This window comes from Trichosurus vulpecula, chromosome 9, assembly GCF_011100635.1.
Source record: "Trichosurus vulpecula isolate mTriVul1 chromosome 9, mTriVul1.pri, whole genome shotgun sequence".
Lineage (NCBI taxonomy): Eukaryota > Metazoa > Chordata > Mammalia > Diprotodontia > Phalangeridae > Trichosurus > Trichosurus vulpecula.
The window spans coordinates 1,462,783-1,482,225 of record NC_050581.1 but is presented as its reverse complement, the minus strand read 5'-3'; the positions used below and the strand labels follow the sequence as shown (position 1 = coordinate 1,482,225).

General features: G+C 40.4%; 1 protein-coding gene across 1 annotated transcript; it reads right to left on the bottom strand.

Annotated features, from left to right (window-relative positions):
- Positions 1 to 8,990: 8,990 nt before the first annotated feature.
- LOC118831113 (E3 ubiquitin-protein ligase TRIM39-like) lies at positions 8,991 to 12,322 on the bottom strand. The gene is made up of 2 exons (XM_036738272.1): positions 12,022 to 12,322; positions 8,991 to 9,616 (listed from the first exon to the last, which is right to left on the bottom strand). Exons 1-2 carry the CDS (start codon positions 12,320 to 12,322, stop codon positions 8,991 to 8,993), a joined length of 927 nt encoding a protein of 308 aa, XP_036594167.1.
- Positions 12,323 to 19,443: the final 7,121 nt, after the last annotated feature.

Genomic DNA, 19,443 nt, shown 5'->3' with positions numbered 1-19,443 from the left:
ATGGATTTGATTCAGTTCTCTCTATATTTTAGAAATGAGGCCTTTATTAGAGACAGTGGCTGCAAAAATTGTTTCCCTTCTAATCTTGGTTGCATGGGCTTTGTTTGCGTAAAACCTTTTTAGTTTAACGTAATCAAAATTTTCCATTTTGCATTTCGTAAAGTTCTCTATGACTTCTTTGTTCCTCCTTCATTTTTGAAGAGGCCTAATGACTTGCCAAGGTAATATCTTGACCTCCGTGTGAATTGGATTTCAGCAAGGCATAACTGCACAAAGTTGTTGGTTTGACTCTCTCTTCCAGAGTCATCAAAGTCCAGTAGCAAAACAAAAGTCAGGACTACTGACAATGGCATGGTATGCAGTGGATGACCTTGATGTCTTCAATGTCTGACCAAGCCCTAAGCACTCCTCAGCTCCTACCATCACAGCCATTGGAACCAATCCTCCCATTCGGCTGGGGAAGTCTTCACATTCTGAGGGTACACATCCCCCTAACTCACTAACCGTTTTGAGACCTCTCAGTTACCCCCAACCTGGTTTAGCCTGTGTGCTGAGATGGTTTTCCCATGGTGTAGGCACTGCACATGCTACAGCTTTTTGGAGCCACGTGTGAGCTGAAGGAAGTTAGGCATTTAACAAACAGGCATTTGTTGTAGACAATTGAAATGAATGGACAAATAAGGTTAATGGAAGTTTCAGAGTACATGAAGATGAGTTGAGGACCTGGGGGCACCACTTCAATCTCCCAGATATTCTGGGAAATATCAACTAGGTCCCTAGAAAGGTAAATAGTGCAACTTTCCAGGCTGTCAGAATAACCCTTATGGGCTCCACTTTTTGAGCTGTGGCCAGCGAAAGATGAAATGACTAAGGAAACAGTAATTAGGCAATGCATGCCAATGGCATAACAAATCAGAACCAGGCCCCTTCCTCAGCTTAAAGCTGGACCCCAAATACAGAAGGAGAAAGTTTTATACTTTAAAAACAATTAACTAAATAAGGCAATTATTTAAAAGGACACAATACAGCATTACATAATCTGATTTCTTTTTGGATGAAGGATTAAGGATTCCCACTCTGGCAAAGTATATTAGGAAGGCAGAATTTATGATTTCAAAGAGAATCTCATATGTGCCTAAAAGGTCCGGAACCGCAGGATATAAGGAATTCTCTAGGCAGAAGGCAGGAGAACTAAAGCATGTATTTACACTCCACAGTAACAATCCCACAAACCAGCGTCCCCATTTTGATATTTTCATCAAAAGCTTCCAGGCCCAATAAGTCCGCCTCACAAGGGTAACCAGGAGGCCACAGAGAAGCGAGATGGTATAAGGCAAAATCGTATACATGCTTCCCCTCTACGGTAAGAAGATTACCCACTAGCCTCTAGTCAGCTCTGCTACCGGCAGCTCAGCTTCGGCTGTAGGTGTCTCTGGCTCCAACCGGAAAAGGAAAGGAGGATCTTCAAGCTGTCCTGTCCCCTCTTATAGAGTTTTTGACATCATCAAGCGCCGCCTGAACGACCAGGGCCGATTGGTTCTTGACTTGGCTCCTCCCCCAGCGTAGACCACGTTAACACACCTCCCCTCAGCCAGCGCCATGACTCATCACACAGGAAGCTCTGGTGCTGCCCCGGAAGAGCAAGGCCCAGCGTCCAGGGAAGCTCAACGAGGCGAGCTGAGTCATTCAAAGAAAACAAAGTCCATTCTGGCTACACAAAGTCTGAGTGAGCAGGTGTAGTTCCCTAAAATCAGAAAAAGAGGTATCCCACTCCCCACTAAATGTCTATTAACAATCAAAGGAGCATGGAAACAATAACTTATTGATCAACATGGTGCCAGTTTTAATGAAATAGAAAGGGAATCGGCCTAGATCCAGAATTGAGTCACAAGATGGAATGAAGGTGGTTCACTCAATTCCCACAATTAAGATCTTGCTCTCCTCATCCCCTTAATTCCCTCAATTTCCTCAGAGCCCCCACCAATATGGTTCCCAACAACATCCAGACAGTAGACTCAGCACTTAGCAAACACAAGGTCTTATTCAAATGACATGGGAAGAACAATAGTTACAAATCATTCCCTTTTCAACCCAAGAAACCCAGAGTGAACTCTTTCACAAATGCAGAGAGTGAAGAGAGAGAGAGAGAGGGCACAAACTGGAGAACAAAGTTAGTAAGCACATGTGGCCAAGGCAACTTGCACCTCTAGAATTTCGGGGCTAAGAGCTAGTTCAGTTCAGAGCACGGTGTCAGGGATGCAGGAGCTACTCTGCTATTCAGACTTGGGCTGGCTCTCTTACAGAGACATAGACATGGACAAAGACAGAGACAGAAAAGTAGATGTAGGCATAGATGTAGAGCTAAAAGGCCACTCCAAGAGAAACACTGAGGCTCATGAAGGTTAAGTGATGATCCCAAGGTCATGCAGGTGGCAAAGCATCAAATGGGATCTGCATCCAGGTCCTTTAACTCCAAGACCAGAGATTTCCCTGCTGTACCATTACCATTAATATGTAAATGAAGCAAATTTCGTGTCAATAAAATTCAGATAGAAATCACTGGTCTATTGGTACTATTTTTTAAGCCTGCCCTTTCTTTTAGCAAACTGGAAGGCACAAAGGTCACATATGCTGTCAGTTACAATTACTCTTATGATTTGTTTTACTTTGCTCAGTTACTGAAAATTCCTCAAGTAATGAGAGGACACATGCAATCACATTTCAGACATTCTAAGACTTTTGAAGCTTTCAAGTAATTGATATGATCTTTAGGATGTCCTTGAAATTTTCCTACAGAAGGCGTCTTCTTGGTCACGAGACCATTTTCTCCTGTCCTCACAAATTCCCAAACCTCCTCACAATAAGAGTTATGTGCAAGAGGTGAAAAGTTATCTCCACAAACTAAGATATCAAGAAACTGAACAAGTTAACAACCTGATGAATTAATAGCATACAAAACTAATCCCAAATCCCTAGTTCCTTTGCTCAGAACCTCTTCCTATATCATCTTCCATTCCTAGCAGGTTGAAAAACTAGATCCGTAAGAGCTGTGCTCTGGGATCAGCTCAGCAATCTCTGTGTTGCTGTGCAATCTCTGTCAGCACACTACTCACTTCTGCCTTCACCCCACCAGCCCCAGCCCCAACCCCACCTTCTGTGGCAATTAGCAAGAGAACTTAACTTTGGCCCACCCTTGGCAGGAAGGGGTAGTTAGAAGAAAGCTGAAGCCTGCTCTGCTTGTGGTGGTAATTGCTTCCTGACACAGTACTCCATCTGGGAACTGAAGAACAGAGGAAATTGAAGGAAGGAATCAGTGTTTGTGTGGGGATACACCAGGCCTGAAGGAAAGAGGACTAGTATTCAGCTAAGACCTTTTATGTCCTCCAGAAGTCACCTGGAGTAAGGAGTGAAGTTGGTGAAAAGTGAATTCCCCTGCATAGAGGAAGCTGAGATGGCTACCATGGTCAGTTTTCAGAGGATTTACCATCAAAGTGAGAGTAGTCAAAAGGTGAGAAATAGGAGGAATAAAAAGGACAGAAATTATCAGAGATCTCAGGAGGCAGTTTAAAACTGTAAGGAGAAGCAGTTAAATCAAAGAAGAACCATGAAACAACAGAAGGAAACATGACCCAGAAGATGAATTCAAATGAGTCCAGGTATCCCTAAATAAATATTGCAAGACAAGGAAAAGTTGAAGCAATATCTGATGAGACAGAGGTCTGTGTGGATTCCCAAGGCAGCACAGAACCACAGCAGAGTATTCCTGAATGGTTCAAGGAATCTGTTCCTAGGAATTGTGAAATCAGAATTCATGGCTTGCAGAGCAGAAAAAAGAAGTACAGTAGAAAAACTTGAATGCATGGTGCTAAGTCTTTCTCAACAAGTAAAGTAGAATACATTTGATTGGGAATTAAATGGAAGTGAAGAATAATAGGGAAGAAGAGAAGTAAAAAGCAATAACATTTACAGAATACATGATCTCTACACAAGCAAAATATTGATCTCAGTGATAAGTTGCATAGAGACAACTGATGAATTACTGGTCTCTCAGAAAACTACAAGTCAAAAAACGGACCACCATAATAAAATTTTACAAGTGATTAGGAAAAACTTTCAAATATAAAGGAAAGTAAATTTAAATAACACAGAACCACAAAATCAGAGGGGATGGAATAAAAAAATACAAAAAAACAGAAGAGCTCAAAATGTAACCCCAAATGACATACCTCAATCATCTGAGCCTAATCATTCATGAAAAAGATAGATATTAAATAAAAGTCATTTGAAGCATGCTTATGCTCCTCCCCACAAAAAGATATCATCTTATTCAATTTGTAAACATCTCAGACAACAGAAACACTAGAAAGGTAAAGAAATATAGCTACCAAGGAAAGCACATGTAATTTTAAATACATTATTCCATCTCTAGAAACTGTGAAAGCAATAAAATTTAAAAGAGAAAGACATCAATTGAAACCAACAGCAATCCAATAACACAGAGGGTCCACTGAGAGATTTCTTTCTTTAAAAAAATACACAAGGTGAGAAAGATGAAAGCAGAACTGTTTTTGTTGTTGACATTCATAGTTTTATTGTAGTTGATATCATTGACACACTCACTCCAAACCCCTTTGCTCTTTAAACAAATTAAAAATTCTTTTAGGGCAAAATGCAAGGTTTATTTTAAAGGGAAGGGGTACATTTGGGTGTATTTTTGTTATCACATGATCACATCACAATAGAAAATGACTAGTAACATCGATGACAGCAAGGATGATTTTGTCTTCTGGACTGCATGCTAGTCCAACTTGAACAGGAGCCTTCCCACAAAAGAAGAAGCCAAAAGAACAAAGTTTTACAACACTTTAGAACGAATGTTTTCTACAACTAGAAAATGCAACATTTCTTTCTAATTCATGTCTCAAAATGTTAGGAAGTGTTTACATGATAATTTTCATCTCAATTGGCTTGAGGCATAACGAAGGGCGTTCTAAAGTAGAAGTGAGTAGAGGAATAAGCGTGAAACACCACAGATGATATCAATGTGTGTGTGTGTGTGTGTGTGTGTGTGTGTGTGTGTGTGTGTGTGTGTGTGTGTTACTAAGGCCAGAATGGGAGGATGCACAAAAGGGGAAAGAGGAAGCAGAAGATTGAGGGGAAAGTGTGAAGTACCTTAATCAAAACAATGGTAAAGAATAAAGAGAAAATAAGTCCTGCAATCTATTAGGAAGAAAAGAGAATGGGTGAGGTGGTAAGAGAGGAATTGAAATGGAGACAGAATGGGAGAAATCTCAACTCAGTGGTAGGATGGGGTCCTACTGAAGAGCACTCCCATGGGAGGAGTGATATATAGAAGATGCAGACCTAATCACAGGACAATCTGTAAGGATATGGTACATAGAGACAGTGGTGTACCTCTGAGAGAGTGATGGGCTGCCATGGATACCATCGTATTTCAGGAAAAGGCCAGTTTCTGGGGACAGCTGACATCCAGCAAGGTGCTGGAGGAGTCATTTCATACTATGAGAAATGGTGGAAGCAGTTTTGTTTCCACGGAGCTGAAAGTATCTTTCTTGCTCCACCCCCCCCACGCTGCCCCCTCCCAGCTTTAGAGCAGAGACCAGGCTTCTGATCAGGTTAAAGCTTAGAGGCTTGTACCCATGCTTAAGGAGCTGTTTGAAGGAGGCATGATGTGAGAAGTCCAGGGGGTTGTATCTGGCCATTGAAGAGCCAGGCGGGAGATTCGAATTAGGAGCCAATAGAAGGACCAGCATTTGTCTGAGTCCCTTGTCGTCCCCTTACTGTGTTCAGGGGAAGGTACCCATTTATTCAGGAGGAATAAATGTAAGATATATTTAAACCCTTCTTGGCCTTCCCAGTATTGTTTATTCCTAGACAACATAAGTCTGTTTCTACCAATAGCAAAGATAGAAATCCAATGTGAAAAGCAGAATAGAAGCCAAATGCTCACAGGTGGGTGCGGTGGGCAGGCAGGTAGGACTGGAGCACCCATTCAGGGACATGAGAAAATGTCTGCTATGGGGTAATGCTTCTATTCTCTCTCTCTCCTAAAGGAATGGATACTCTATGAATAAGGGGCCAAAATGGAGTCCTTGGAGTTGCTGGACCTAGTTCAGGTTGTTAGAAGGGCTGGAAGAGGGATTCAGCTGTAAGACACTCAAAAGATTCTGGGGCACTCTAGGAACATAGTTCTAGGTCAGGCTAGAATTCAAAGGAACCATGTATCCAAAAGGCCTGAGCTTGAACGGTGAGTTCACAAGCCACTTAGCTCACAAGCACAGTGAGCAGAGTTAAATCAGTTTTTAAAATATTTAACGTTTATTTTTTCTCAATTACATGCAAACAAAACTTTTTAACATTTTTTTTAAATTTTGAATTCCAAATTCTCCCCCTCCTTTCCTCCTCTTTCTCCCACTTGAGAAGGAAAGCAATTTGATATAGATTCTGCATGTGTAGTCATGTAAAACATATTTCCAGATAGTCCATGTTGCCGAGGAAAAAAACACAGATTAAAAAAACCCACAAGGAAAAAAGTTTTCAGAAAGTGTGCTTTGACCTGCTTTCAGACTGATGGAAAAACTGTAGACCGTTACAGCAGGAAGGACATTGGAGATTATCAAACCCAACCCCCCACTCTTCTTCCTTGGATTCTGAACTCAGGAGGTTTAAGAAAACTGATTCTCTCTGAAATGTCCAGCAAGTGCAGGCATACCTTGGAGATTGTGTGTTTGGAGCTCCAGGCCTGTTCCTTTTTTTTGTTGTTTTCAAAAATGATGCAATGTAAATTAAAATGAACTTGCCAGGAGAGAGGAGGAAAAGCTTTTCAATTTGTTACTGGAGAAGGAGGAATGCTTCTAGGGAAGAAGAGGGTGCAACATTGGGGGCATTGGAGTTGGGAAATATTCTCCTGGATTTAGGAGGAATGCCCTGGGACTTGGGGGTGAACTGAAGCCAGAGGATGAACCCCACTTGCTAGGAGGTGGACACCAGGTGCTGGAGGGTGTACCCTCGGAACTGCAGAATGCACTTTGGGAGTAGGAGGCTGTACCCCAGAAGTGGGGAGTGTAACCCAGGAGTTGAGGAGTATACAACAGGAAAGGCAGGGTGAATCCCAGGAGCAGGGTGATGAATTCTAGGTGTAGAAGGGGGCATCTGAGGAGGCCCAGGAAGGCCTAGGGAAGTAGGCCCATTGGGAGACATCTGTGGCCACTTGGAGGTGATGATAGCAAGGATTCTGGCAGAGGTGGTTGAGGAGGCAAACTGGGGTAGGGACAGGAGGGTGGGAGCTGCTTCACTCCAGGAGGACCAGCAGGGAAGGCTGGAGAAACAGGAGCTTCTCCATCTTAAAATAGAACTGTAGAAAAAAACTACTTGGTTTCTCTATTCCAGTGGGTCCCACACTTCTCCTTTGCCTTGTCAATCTCTCTACTTGGCACCTTGAAAGCGATGGTTTCATAGGACTGAGCTGCCATTTAAAGATAAGAACAGCATCTGGAGGAGGTAGGTCAATCTTTTGCTCATATGTGGACATGAACTAGTTTTGGCTTTTTTTCCCTTGGAAGGCAGAGAGCATAGAGAGCACAGTGTCCTACAGTAAAGTTCATATCTTGGTATTTTTGAACTTCAGACTTCTTTGAAAATTCTTTATATAGAGTAGAATTTGTGTAATGCAAATTTGCGTAATGCAAATCTATGTAATGTGAGAGCTGTCTGTATTCAACTGGGAGTCTGCCAGGGGTTTGTATGATGGTTTGACATAAAATTTAGCTTTTGTTAATGTGTGTTTCTATAATTATAAATGTAATTTTAAGAACAAAGCAAATCCCCAGTGTTGATCATGATGGCTGCATAGTCTTCTTTATCTTGTTTGCAAAATTCAAGATTTTAAAACTTTTATTCATATATCATTTTTTATTACACTGAGATTATTCCTACTTTGTGAAAGGTTTTGATAGTAAGAGTAAAACAATGAAGTCAAATTAATAATACAGTGATGTCATCTGAAATTGCAATCAACACATCTCAACATTCCCCCATCACTATTTTTAAAAATTAAGAGAAATCAATTGTCTCATCCTTGTCCTCCACTGCATTGGAGAAATTTTTTGTTGTAATAAATATGTATAATGCCATTCTAATTCTTACAATGGTTGAATAAAGAAAGTTTGTCTCTCCACTAGTCCTCTGGAATCACGGATAGTCATTTTATTGATCATAGTTCATTCAGCTGTCAGCGTTCTGCCTTTTCACAGGATTTTTATTGTATAAATTCTTTCCTTGGTTCCATTCATTTCATTTTTAATCCATTTACAAGATTCTTCAAAATGGTTCATTTTTATAATACTGATGTTAAGGAATAAACTTTTTCCTGTTCTGCTTACCTCACTTAGCATGGACTCAAGCAAGTCTTTCCATTTAAAAAAATTAATTTTTATTGATGCTTTTTTTTCTTACATGACTATAGTGTCTCAGGTATAGTCCCCTGTCAGCCACTCCCCACCTTTACCTCTCTCCAAGAGCCATCCCATTAAAAAATAGTGGTTTGTTTTGTTTTGAGAGAGAGAAAACAGTCAGCATAATTAGTCAGTAGATTGAGAAAGCCTCCCAAACACGTGCCCTGTCTCATATCTGTGGACCTCCCATTGCCATCAAGTTATAGGTATGGGATATATTTTCCTGTCTCTTCATTTGAGTCCCACTTCATAATTTGGTTGTGTTTAATTTGGATTCTTTGGTGTGTCATTGTTCTTTCTATCTGTGTCTTTGGGAAATCAAATTCCTCATTCTTGAATTTTCTAAACTCATGTAGTTTATTTAGCATATTCTGTCTCTCCTCTGTGGACTATCAACACATCTTACACTGTTCTCCCCCTAGTATGCAGTTCATTGCCTGAATATTACAAAAGAAGAGAAATTTCTCCATGTTCCCCAAATGCAGTAGATGAATCACAGCACAGGAACCAAAAAATTCATATATGGGGTTTCTTCTTGGAGGAAGTGACAGGAAGTGTCACGAAGGAAGTGTCATCATCATGATCGTCATCACGCTCTGTGGTTTCTTCAGCCTCATCTACTATTGGGTCAATACTTAGAATATTTTCACTCTTGGAGTGGAGGCCAATGGCAAATACAGGCCAGAGAGGCTCTAAAAAGGAGCTGGTGAATGTATAGATGTGGCATCTACTGTCTACATCATAAAACACTATGTCTCCTGCCTCATAATCCAAAAAGATCCCGACTTTACAGAGTTTTCCTCTTAAGGGAATTCTGGTCCTAGGTGTGGTACACACTATGTAGTTATTTTGTCTTAGGCTCAAAAGCCAACATCCATTAGAAGAAGATGGTGAAACTTCTGCAATTCTTTTTACAGAGTTCTTACAAAGACCAACATCCCAAGCAGAACTGTTTCCCACTGTCACCTCCCAGTAATGTCTTCCAGACACGAAGCTCTGAGTTGCTAGAACAGGACCACATAGATCTGATCTCTCCACAGTATGATGCAATTTCTTCCATGAATCTCTTTCTCTCATGGTTTTCATATCTGTAGATATGATGATGCCAGGATGGGCAGTTTCAGGATCCAGGCTGATTTCCTCTGAAGAAACAGAGAATTATCAACAATTCTAAGGTGTTAGTATATCAAAGTCCCCAACCAGGGGTCAATAGAAAGAGAATGGCTAAGATGGCGATGGCTACCGAGAAGGCACTGAGTAGAAGAAACCCAACATCTCAGGTGGCTTGAGGGACCCAGGGTCATTGTCAATGCACAGCACTACTCAGAAGGGTCACTATAAGCGTAAAGTGTTCCTGAAGGTTCAGAGGTCCATCAAGTAGATGGAGGTAGGCCCATATCCTAACAAAAGAATTTAATTAGATTATATAGAGTTTAGAGTTTTCTCCAATGTTTTAGGGCATTCAAGCTTCATTTCCATAAAGGGTTCTTTCTGTTGGCTAAAGAGGGCATCACTGAAATTAGACGTCATAATAACGTCTTAAGATGCAAATGTCACGTGTTTCACTACTGTCAATGTTCTCCAAGTCCAAACAACCAGTGCCTTCACTTTGAAGGCACTGTCTGGATGCTAGAAACTAGAAAATTGGAAGGAGTTGGGAGGAAGAGTCCTGGACTCCACTAAAAGAGATATTCTTCTCCCTCCTGGAGAAAGAGGTGAAGAAATGAAGTTCACTTCTCTCAATTTCAGCCTACTCATCACATGTCACTTGAGCTGTTGGAAAGACTCAGCCAAATTCTTCTGACATTTAGGCCAGATGCTTTTGTTCTTAGATACTCTGTGGCACTCAAGATCCACGGGACTCTTCCAACACAAGATAATTTTAATCAATATTATATCTAGTCTTTTCTTCACTCTTGTGGAATTAAAAACTGACATCCCACTTTATTTAGTATTATTTTCAATTTATTTTGTATTAATGTTCAATCTACTGTGTATTGGTTGGCCCCCTCATTATTGGAGTTTGAGTTTACCTTGTAACTTCAGTTGCCTATTGTGGAATTTGAAAATTGATAGTTCATGACTAATGATTAATTGAGAATTGTACATAAACCTTTGTTAGTCAAATTCAGACTGGATTGTGTTGGCCCTGTTGGTTGAATTTGTAAATTTAATTCCTGTATTCTTATAGGCTACAGTCCAACCACAAAAATTCTGACCTGTGAGCTTTTTCTCACCATGAGGGGATAGAAGTCAATCTGGTGGTAGATAGGATGTTTGTCCACCACAGGATGTGGTGGAAGGATGTAAGTCAGGGAATGGTGGTGCACCTGGTGAGGAACTGAAATAAGCAGCACCAACCAATCAGGAGTCAAATACATCTGTATAGTCACTGTGTAAATACTATAAAAAAGTTGCTCTTTCAGATTCATCCCTGACTACTGAGGAGTCTTGGATCCAATTGATTAGTATTTACTAGCCATTCTAATAAACTAATCATGCTTGGAACTTTGTGCCTCAGTTTCTCTTTGTCACAATGCTCTTCCCTGTAACAACCTTCACATACATGTTCCTCTTCCCACCAAGGGAGTCTGATCTTTCAGTATCAACAAAACCCCATTTCTTTATAAGAAAAAGGATCCCATGCCATTCTATTTCTTCCAGCAGATTTCTTCCTCTATCATCCCCACAGTCACAGTAATCTTCAATTTCTTTCAGTCTATCGACTGATTTTCTGATTCCTACAACACATCCATGTCTTCCCTGTCCTCAGAAATCCCTCACTTGATCTTCCATCCCTGCTCGATTGCATTCTATATTTCTTTTTCCCTTTTATGGCTAAACTCTTTTTGAAGCCTGGCTCCAATCAGTGCCTTCACTTCCTTTCCTCTTCCCCTCTTCTTCATTCCCTGCAGTATGGTTTCTATCCTCACTGGTCAACTAGAACTGCTCTCTTCACACCCAAAGATTTCCCCTCTATTCTCATCTTTCCTGACCTCTCTGCATCCTTTGACACTGTCAATTATCCTCTTCTCCTGGAAAATCTCTAACCTCCAGGGTTTTGTAGCATTGTGCACTTTCCTACTACCTGTCCAACCACTCTCTCCATCTGTCCTGGAGCCTCTTCTATCCTTCCTCATAATTCTCTGCATATTGTTTCCCTATTGAAGGTGAGTTCCTTGAGAGCAAGGACTGGTTTTTGCCTTTCTTTATATCCCCAGTGCTTCCTGCTGTGCCAGACCCATAAAAGGTGCTTTGCAAGTTGTTTTCTACTTGACTTGACTTGGATAGGAAAGCTCAGAATTTCAAAAAGAGGATAGTGTCTCTTGTGGAAAAGAAGTCTCAGTAAAGAAGCAGAAAATAAAATGCTGGGAGAGGTCTTGAGGAAGTACCTAAAAATACCATTTCCTTCTCTAGAATAGCTTGGGATGTGTCTTGGGTTGTCGAGGGGGTGAGAAAGATATTAATGGGTATATTTCCAGACAATCAGACATAAAACCAACTCCTTCACTAAGTTATCACTGTCACACAGGTCACTTACACTTACCATGGAATTTTATCTTGATCACTTTTCTCAGATTCAGGCTCCTTTCCAAGTGTGATTGGAGCAATTTGAAAGACTGTGCCACTATGGAGAGTTGTTGATTGGGCCAGAGATTCTCAGAAACACAGTCTTTCCGGCACTCAGGACATCGAAAACTGTTCCCATCAGTCAAATAAATGTACTGGAGGATACATTGCTCGCAGAAATTGTGACCACATTCTATAGATATGGCACGAGTGAAGAAATCTAGGCAGATAGAGCATAACATCTCTTCTGAAATACTTGAGGTAAGATTTGAGGCCATGGTTCTACAAAGAGAGCGAGAGAGAGAGAGAAGAAAGAAGGATTGGTTATTTCATAATGCTAAGTTAGTGTGGTATCACAGTCTTTACTGACTGAGATAAATCCATTCCACGGGTACAGATGAGAAAGACCAACCCAAGGCTTCTCTCAGAGCAACTGAAGATTCATGGGAAGAAATCAGCCCTGAATGTGTATCAGGGGCAGGAGCAGAACCAGGCAAAGGGGTTTATATAGCATGGGACACAAGTCGAGAAGTTCAAATCCCATCTCAGATACTTACTAGTGGTGTGTCCCTGGAAAACTCAGTTAACCCTTCTAAGACTAACCTTCCCTCATCTGTGAAAAGAGGGGTGGTTTTACTGGATGGATGCTGATTTTATGATATACTATTTAATAATAGTAAAAAGCATACAAATGAAGCATCTAGTATGCTCTCCCCCAAAAGTCTCTCCCTGTCACCAGATAATCCCAAATAGTACATAAACAGCTAAGCCATGCAGGGGATAAGGCATTGGGCCTAGAATCAGGAAAACTGTCTCCTGAATTCAACTCTGGCCTCAGACACTTTATTTTTCTCTGTGGTTTTTTTTTTAATTATATGTAAAGACAAAATTTGATATTCATTTCAAAAATTTTTTTGAGTTCCAAATTTCCCCCTTCCGGAAGGGGAAACTACACCTCTCTAAGACAGTAAGCAGTTTGATAGAGGTTATATGTGTACAATCATGTAAAACATATTTCCATATTATTCACATCTTGAAAGAAAACAAAATGAGCTGGAGAAGGAGATGATCAACTGCTCCAGTTTCTTTGCCAAGAAAACCCCAAATGGAGTCACAGAGAGTGGGATACAACTGAAACAACTCAACAACCCCCATAACATCACAGGGCATCTCTTTGAACCCCTAAGTCCTTACCTGACAAGAGTGACGATCATAATACTTTCATAGAGCACATTAAGGTTTGCAAAATGCAGGAAGTAGTACAAGTGTTTTGATCCATTAAAAACCCAACATTTTCAGAAGTAGCACTCACCTTTCTGCTGTTTCAGATTTGGCTCTTTCCCTGTTTCTGGAGCTCTCCTCTGTTTCCAAGAAAATTCTGCCCTGGTTCTTATCCAAGACCTTATATAGTTCCACCCTACTCAGTTAGCCCCACCTTAATTACCTGTTAACACGCTCTCAAAAGAAAATCTTGTTCACACCTCTAAGCTGTGGGAGGAGTCTCTTCTCTGGTTCTGGCAAACCTGTGAAGTCCCACAAGGCAGCTTTCTTGGAGGCAAGGAAACCGATTTCACCTGGCCATTTTTCACACCCTGGCCCAACAGTTAGTTCATCCCTCTGACCTACAGTGTGCTGCCACTCCACCCTCCAATCCAGATCTCCAGACACCAGGCTTAGGGGATGTAAGCCGTTCATGTGAGCTCAGCATTCCTGGGGAATCAGGCAGGCTCCTCTTCACCCTCCACCAAGTACCCTCTTCTCTCCTGTGTTCCCACTTCTTGCTGAGAAAAGGGTAATTTCATCAACCCTATTATTGTGGGTAGATCAAGCAGGTCAACTGTCTACACTGAAGGTCTCAAGGCAAGCCCTGAATTGATCCCAAGAAACTTTAGTTTTTCCACTTTCACTTCTTTTTAGGGTTTGTTTTTGGTTTTGACTTTTTTTTCCCTTGGGGGGCAGAGAGCATAGAGAGCACACTGTCCTACAGTAAAGTTCATATCTTGGTTTTTCTGAACTTCGGATTTCTTTCAGAATTCTTTATATAAAGTAGAATTTGTGTAATGCAAATTTATGTAATGCAAATTTGTGTAATGTGAGAACTGTCTGTATTCACTTGGCAGTCTCTCAGGGGTTTGTATGATGATTTGACATAAAATTTAGCTTTTGTTAATGTGTATTTCTATAATTATAAATGTAATTTTAAGAACAAAGTTAAAGCCCAGCGTCGATCATGATGGCTGCATAGTCTTCTTGTTTATCTTGTTTGCAAAATTCAAGAAGATTTTAAAAGTTTTATTCATATTTCATTTTTCTATTGCCTTGAGATTATTCATACCTTGTGAAAGGTTTTGGTAGCAAGAATAAAACAGTGAAGTAATAATACAGTGATTTTATCTGAAATTGCAATCAACTCTTCTCAACATTCCCCCATCACTATTTTTAAAAATCAAGAGAAAAACAATTATTGTCCTCCACTGCATTGGAGAAATTGTTTATTTTAATAAATATGCATAATGCCATTCTAATTCCTACAATGGATGAATAAAAAAAAGTATGTCTCACCACGAGTCCTCTGGAATCACAGATAGTCATTTTATTGATCATAGTTCATTCAGCTTTCTAAGTTCTGCTTTTTTACAGTATTTTTATTGTATAAATTCTTTCCTTGGTTCCATTCATTTCATTTTTCATCAGTTTATGAGAATCTTCAAAATTTTTCATTTTTATACTACTGATGATGAGGAATAAACATTTTCCAGTTCTGCTTACCTCACTCTGCATGGATTCAAGCAAGTCCTTCCATTTTAAAAAATTAATTTTTATTGATGCTTTCTATTTCTTACATGACCATACTATCCCATGTGTAGTCCTCTGCCAGCCACTCCCCACCTTTACCTCTCTCCAAGAGTCTTCCCACTAAAAAATAGTGGTTTGTTTTGTTTTTAGGGAGAAAAAAATCAGCATAATTAGTCAATACATTGAGAAAGCCCCCACACATGTGCAGTGTGTCATATCTGTGGACTTCCTATTGCCATGAAGTTATAGGTTTCGGATATCTTCTCCTGTCTCTTCATTTGAGTCCCACTTGATCTTTACAATTTGGTTGTGTTTACTTTGGATCCTTTGGTGGGTCACTGTTCTTTGGCCTGGGGAGGGAGGGCCATGCATACCCAGTTGGGAATCTTGCCCCACGGGAGGGAGGAGGGAGGAGGATAGAAAAGAGGGGGGGATGATGGAGGGGAGGGCTGATGGGGGTGGAGGTAGTCAGGGACAGATACTTTGGGGGGGGGAGGAACAGGGTCAGGGTCAATTCTCTCGAATTCGGTGAAGGGGGATGGGTTGGGAGGGAGCGAGGTGTAGTTGGTTTTTCACGGCATGAGTGTTGTGGAGGGATTGTACATGGTGATGCACATGTGGCATATGTTGGATTGCTTGACTTCTTGGGGAGGGTGGGTGGGAGGGGAAGAGGGGAGAGAATTTGGAGCTCGGAGTTTTGGAAACAGAAGTTCAAAAACAAGAGGAGGGGTTTTTGCATGCAGCTGGAGGGTGAGATGCGCAGGCAATGGGGTGTAGAGATTTGTCTTGCCCTGCAGGAGAGGAGGGGAGGGGGGGGATGGGAGGGGAGGGGGGTGACGGAGGGGAGGGCTGACTGGGGAGCGGGGCAACCGGAGTGTGCGCCATCTTGGAGTGGGGGGGTGGAAATGGGGAGAAAGTTTGTGGTTCGGGCTCTTGTGAGAATCGGTGCTGAGGGCTGAATGTGTTAAATAAATAAATTTTTTAAAAAAAGTGTCATTGGCCAAATGGAAAAGGAGATACAAAAGCTCACTGAAGAAAATCATTCCTTAAAAATCAAAATTGTTCAAGTGCAAGCTAATGACTACATGAGACCTCAAGAAGCAATAAAACAAAGTCAGAAGAATGAAAATATAGATGAAAATGTGAAAAACCTCATTGGAAAAACGACATAATTGGAAAATAGATCGAGGACAGATGATTTACGAATTATTCAACTATCTGATAGACATGATTAAAAAAAAAGACCCTAGACACCATCTTTAAGAAATTATCAAGGAAGACTGCCTTGATATCCTAGAACCAGAGACTAAAATAGACATAGAAAAAAAAAAACACCTATCACCTTTTGACAGAGCTCCCAAAATTAAAGCTTCCAGGAATATTGTAGCCAAATTACAGGTCAAAGAAAAAATATTGCAAGCAGCCAGAAAAAAAAAACAATTCAAATATTGGCAAGCCACAGTAAAGAAAACACAAAATTTAGCAGTTTCTACTTTAAAGGATTGAAAGACTTGGGAAATGATATTCTAGAGGCCAAAGGAACTAAAGGAACTAGGATTACAACCAAGAATCATCTACTGAGAAAAACAGTATCGTCCTTTGGGGGGTGGAGGGGGGAATGGTTATTCAATGAAATAGAGGACTTCAAGCATTCCTGATGAAAAGACCAGAGCAGAATAGAAAATTTGACTTTCAAATACAAGATTCAAGTGAACCATAAAAAGGTAAATGGGAAAGAGAAACCATAAAGGATTCAACAAGGTTAAACTGTTGACATTCCTACATGGGAAGATGATTTTTATAACTCGTAAGAACTTTATTATTAATATCATAATTATCATTGGGACAGTTATAAGAAGTATACATAGACAGAAGGCATAGGTGTAGGTTGATTATGATGCAATGATTATCTAAAGAAAATAAAATTAGTAGATAGAAAGAGGAATGCACTGGGAAAAGGAGGAAGGGAGAGGAAGATTGAGGTAAATTATCACAAATAAAAGAAGGGAGAAAGAGCTTTTACAGTGGAGGGGAAGATGAGCTAAGTGAGGGGAAGCACTTGAATCTCTCTCTATCCCTCAATCTCTCACACTCAGTCTTTCAATCTCTCTCAATGTGTGTCTCAATCTCTCTCTCTCTCTCTCTCTCTCTCTCTCTCTCTCTCTCTCTCTGCTTCTGTCTCTGTCTCTCTCTCTCCTCCCAATGGAAGCCAACTTTTAAGACTAAATTATTTGGAAGTTTCCTTTGCAGAGGAAGTGTGTCACTAAGAACTCCCTATCTCGATGAAATTAAAGGTTTTGTTTAAAAAAAACATATCTACTTGGGGAACAAAGCAATCTCCCCTTTCATTTCTTTAATTGATTCTCCATCACTTTCCACTTAGACTGTTCAAAACTTCTCTTCTCTCTCCAAGCCTCCACACTACCTCTCCCTTCACTCTCTCTTCAGAGATCCTTGCTTCATTCTTTATTGAGGAAATGCAAGCCATTGGTATGAGGTCCATGTTATTTCCTACTTTAATCTGAAACCTTTTTTGACATTCCCCCATCGTCTTTCAATCTAGTCTGTGGAGATGTGGTTCTTCTTACCGAACCAACTCCTCTGCTTATACCCTTTTTCTGTATCTTTCTTCCCTCTCTTCCAGTGGATGGATCCAACAGTCATCAAATTTTCAGTAACACTAAATTTAAAATGTATGCTGGATTATGGTAGGTGATGGTAGGAAAAAGACAAATGGAATAATCCCTGCCCTCAAGGAACTTAATCTCTTTTAGGGAAACAACAGTCCCACATTTAAGTATTTAAAATATGAATAAAAAATAAATATATACTATACTAAGTGGATGTTCAGAAAAAAAGGTTGTTTTTGCATGCAACTGGGAAATAAGATATACAGCCAATGTGGTATAGAAATCTATCTTGTCCTACAAGAAAGTAAGGGGAAAAGGGATGTATTGGGGTGTGGGGTGAAAGAAGGTTGGGTTGACTGGGGAATGGGGCAATCAGAATACAGGCCATGTTGGGGTGGGGGTAGGGTAGAAATGGGAAGAAAATTTGTAACTCAAAATCTTGTGGAAATCAATGTTGAAAACTAAAATATTAAATAATAAAATTTCAAATTAAAAAAAAAAAGAATGGTGCTTAGCACTTAGTATGCTGGAAGGAAAAACCAAAGTGCCTGCCCTCAGGGGAGCTTACATTCCCCTGGGGACATTTAACAATGCCACCTTTCTTTTCCTTGTTGTTGTTGACCCTTCTAGTTTAAGAATTCCCAGGCCTTAAAGCCTTTTCCTGGCCAGGGCTACCCTAGGCATTCCTCTTTGCCTGTGGGTCTGGAGTTTAAGGTCTCTGGGGGCAAGGGCTAGGTCACCTTGTTCTTCCCACCCCCACCCCCACCCTCTGCCTCTACTTAACACAGTGCTTAGCAGTCAGTAAGCACTTAATGAATGTTTTTTTCAAAAACAATAATGAGGCCTCAGGTAGGAGTTCACACCTGAACTGTGATTTGAAGGAAGCTGTTGTTCCTCCTCCATTCTAAACAATTTATTTATTTATTTTAAATTTTCATCATTCACTTTTATAACATTCTGAATTCTAAATACTGCCCCGCCCCCCACTCTCCCTTCCCAAAGACTGTCATGAAAGCTGATATGGCCTATACATGTATATGATCACATTAAACATATTTCCACATTTTTCATGTTGTGAAAAAAGAATCAGAACAAAAGAGGAAAGCCATAAGAAACAAAAAACAATAAAAGGAAAAGAAAATAGGATTCTTCTATCTTTATTCAGACTCTATAGTTCTTTTTCGGGTTGTGAGTAGCATTTTCATCAGGAGTCTTTTGGAACTGTGTTAGATCATTGCATTGCTGAGAAGAGCTGAATCTAACAAAGCTGGTCATCACACAATGGTGCTGTTACTGTATACAATGTTTTTCCTGGATCTGCTCACTTCACTCAGCATCAGTTCATGCAAGTCTTTCCAGGTTTTTCTAAAGTCCACCTGTTCATCATTTCTTATGGAACAATAGTCTTCCATTACATTCATATACCACAACTTGCTCAGCCATTCCCCTATTGATGGGGATCCCCTCAATTTCCAGTTCTTGGCCACCACAAAAAGAGCTGTGATGAATATGTTACACCTGTGGGTCCTTTCCCCTTTCATATGATCTCTTTGGGATACAGACCTAATAGCGGTATTGCTGGGTCAAAGGGCATGCACGGTATTGTAGCCGTGCAGGCATAGTTCCTAATTGTTCTCCAGAATAGTTGAATGAGTTCACAACTTCACCAACAATGTTTTAGTGTTCCAATTTTCCCACCTCTTCTCCAACATTTATCATTTTTCTGTTTTCTCATATTGGCTAATCTGGTGGGCATAATGTACCTCAGAGATGTTTTAATTTGCATTTCTCTGATCAATAGTTATTTAGAGCATTTTTATGTGAGTATAGATAGCTTTAATTTCTTCATCTAAAAACTGTCTGGTAGTATCATTTGACCATTTCTCAATTGGGGAATGATTTGTATTCTTACGGATTTGACTCAGTTCTCTGTATATTTTAGAAATGAGGCCTTTATTAGAGACACTGTCTGT

Coding starts and splice junctions, on each gene's coding strand:
- LOC118831113 (XM_036738272.1), bottom strand. CDS start 12,322: ATGGCCTCAAATCTTACCTCAAGTATTTCAGAAGAGATGTTATGCTCT. Junction 9,617..12,021: donor GATCAAGATAAAATTCCATG/GTAAGTGTAAGT, acceptor CTGTTTCTTCAG/AGGAAATCAGCCTGGATCCT.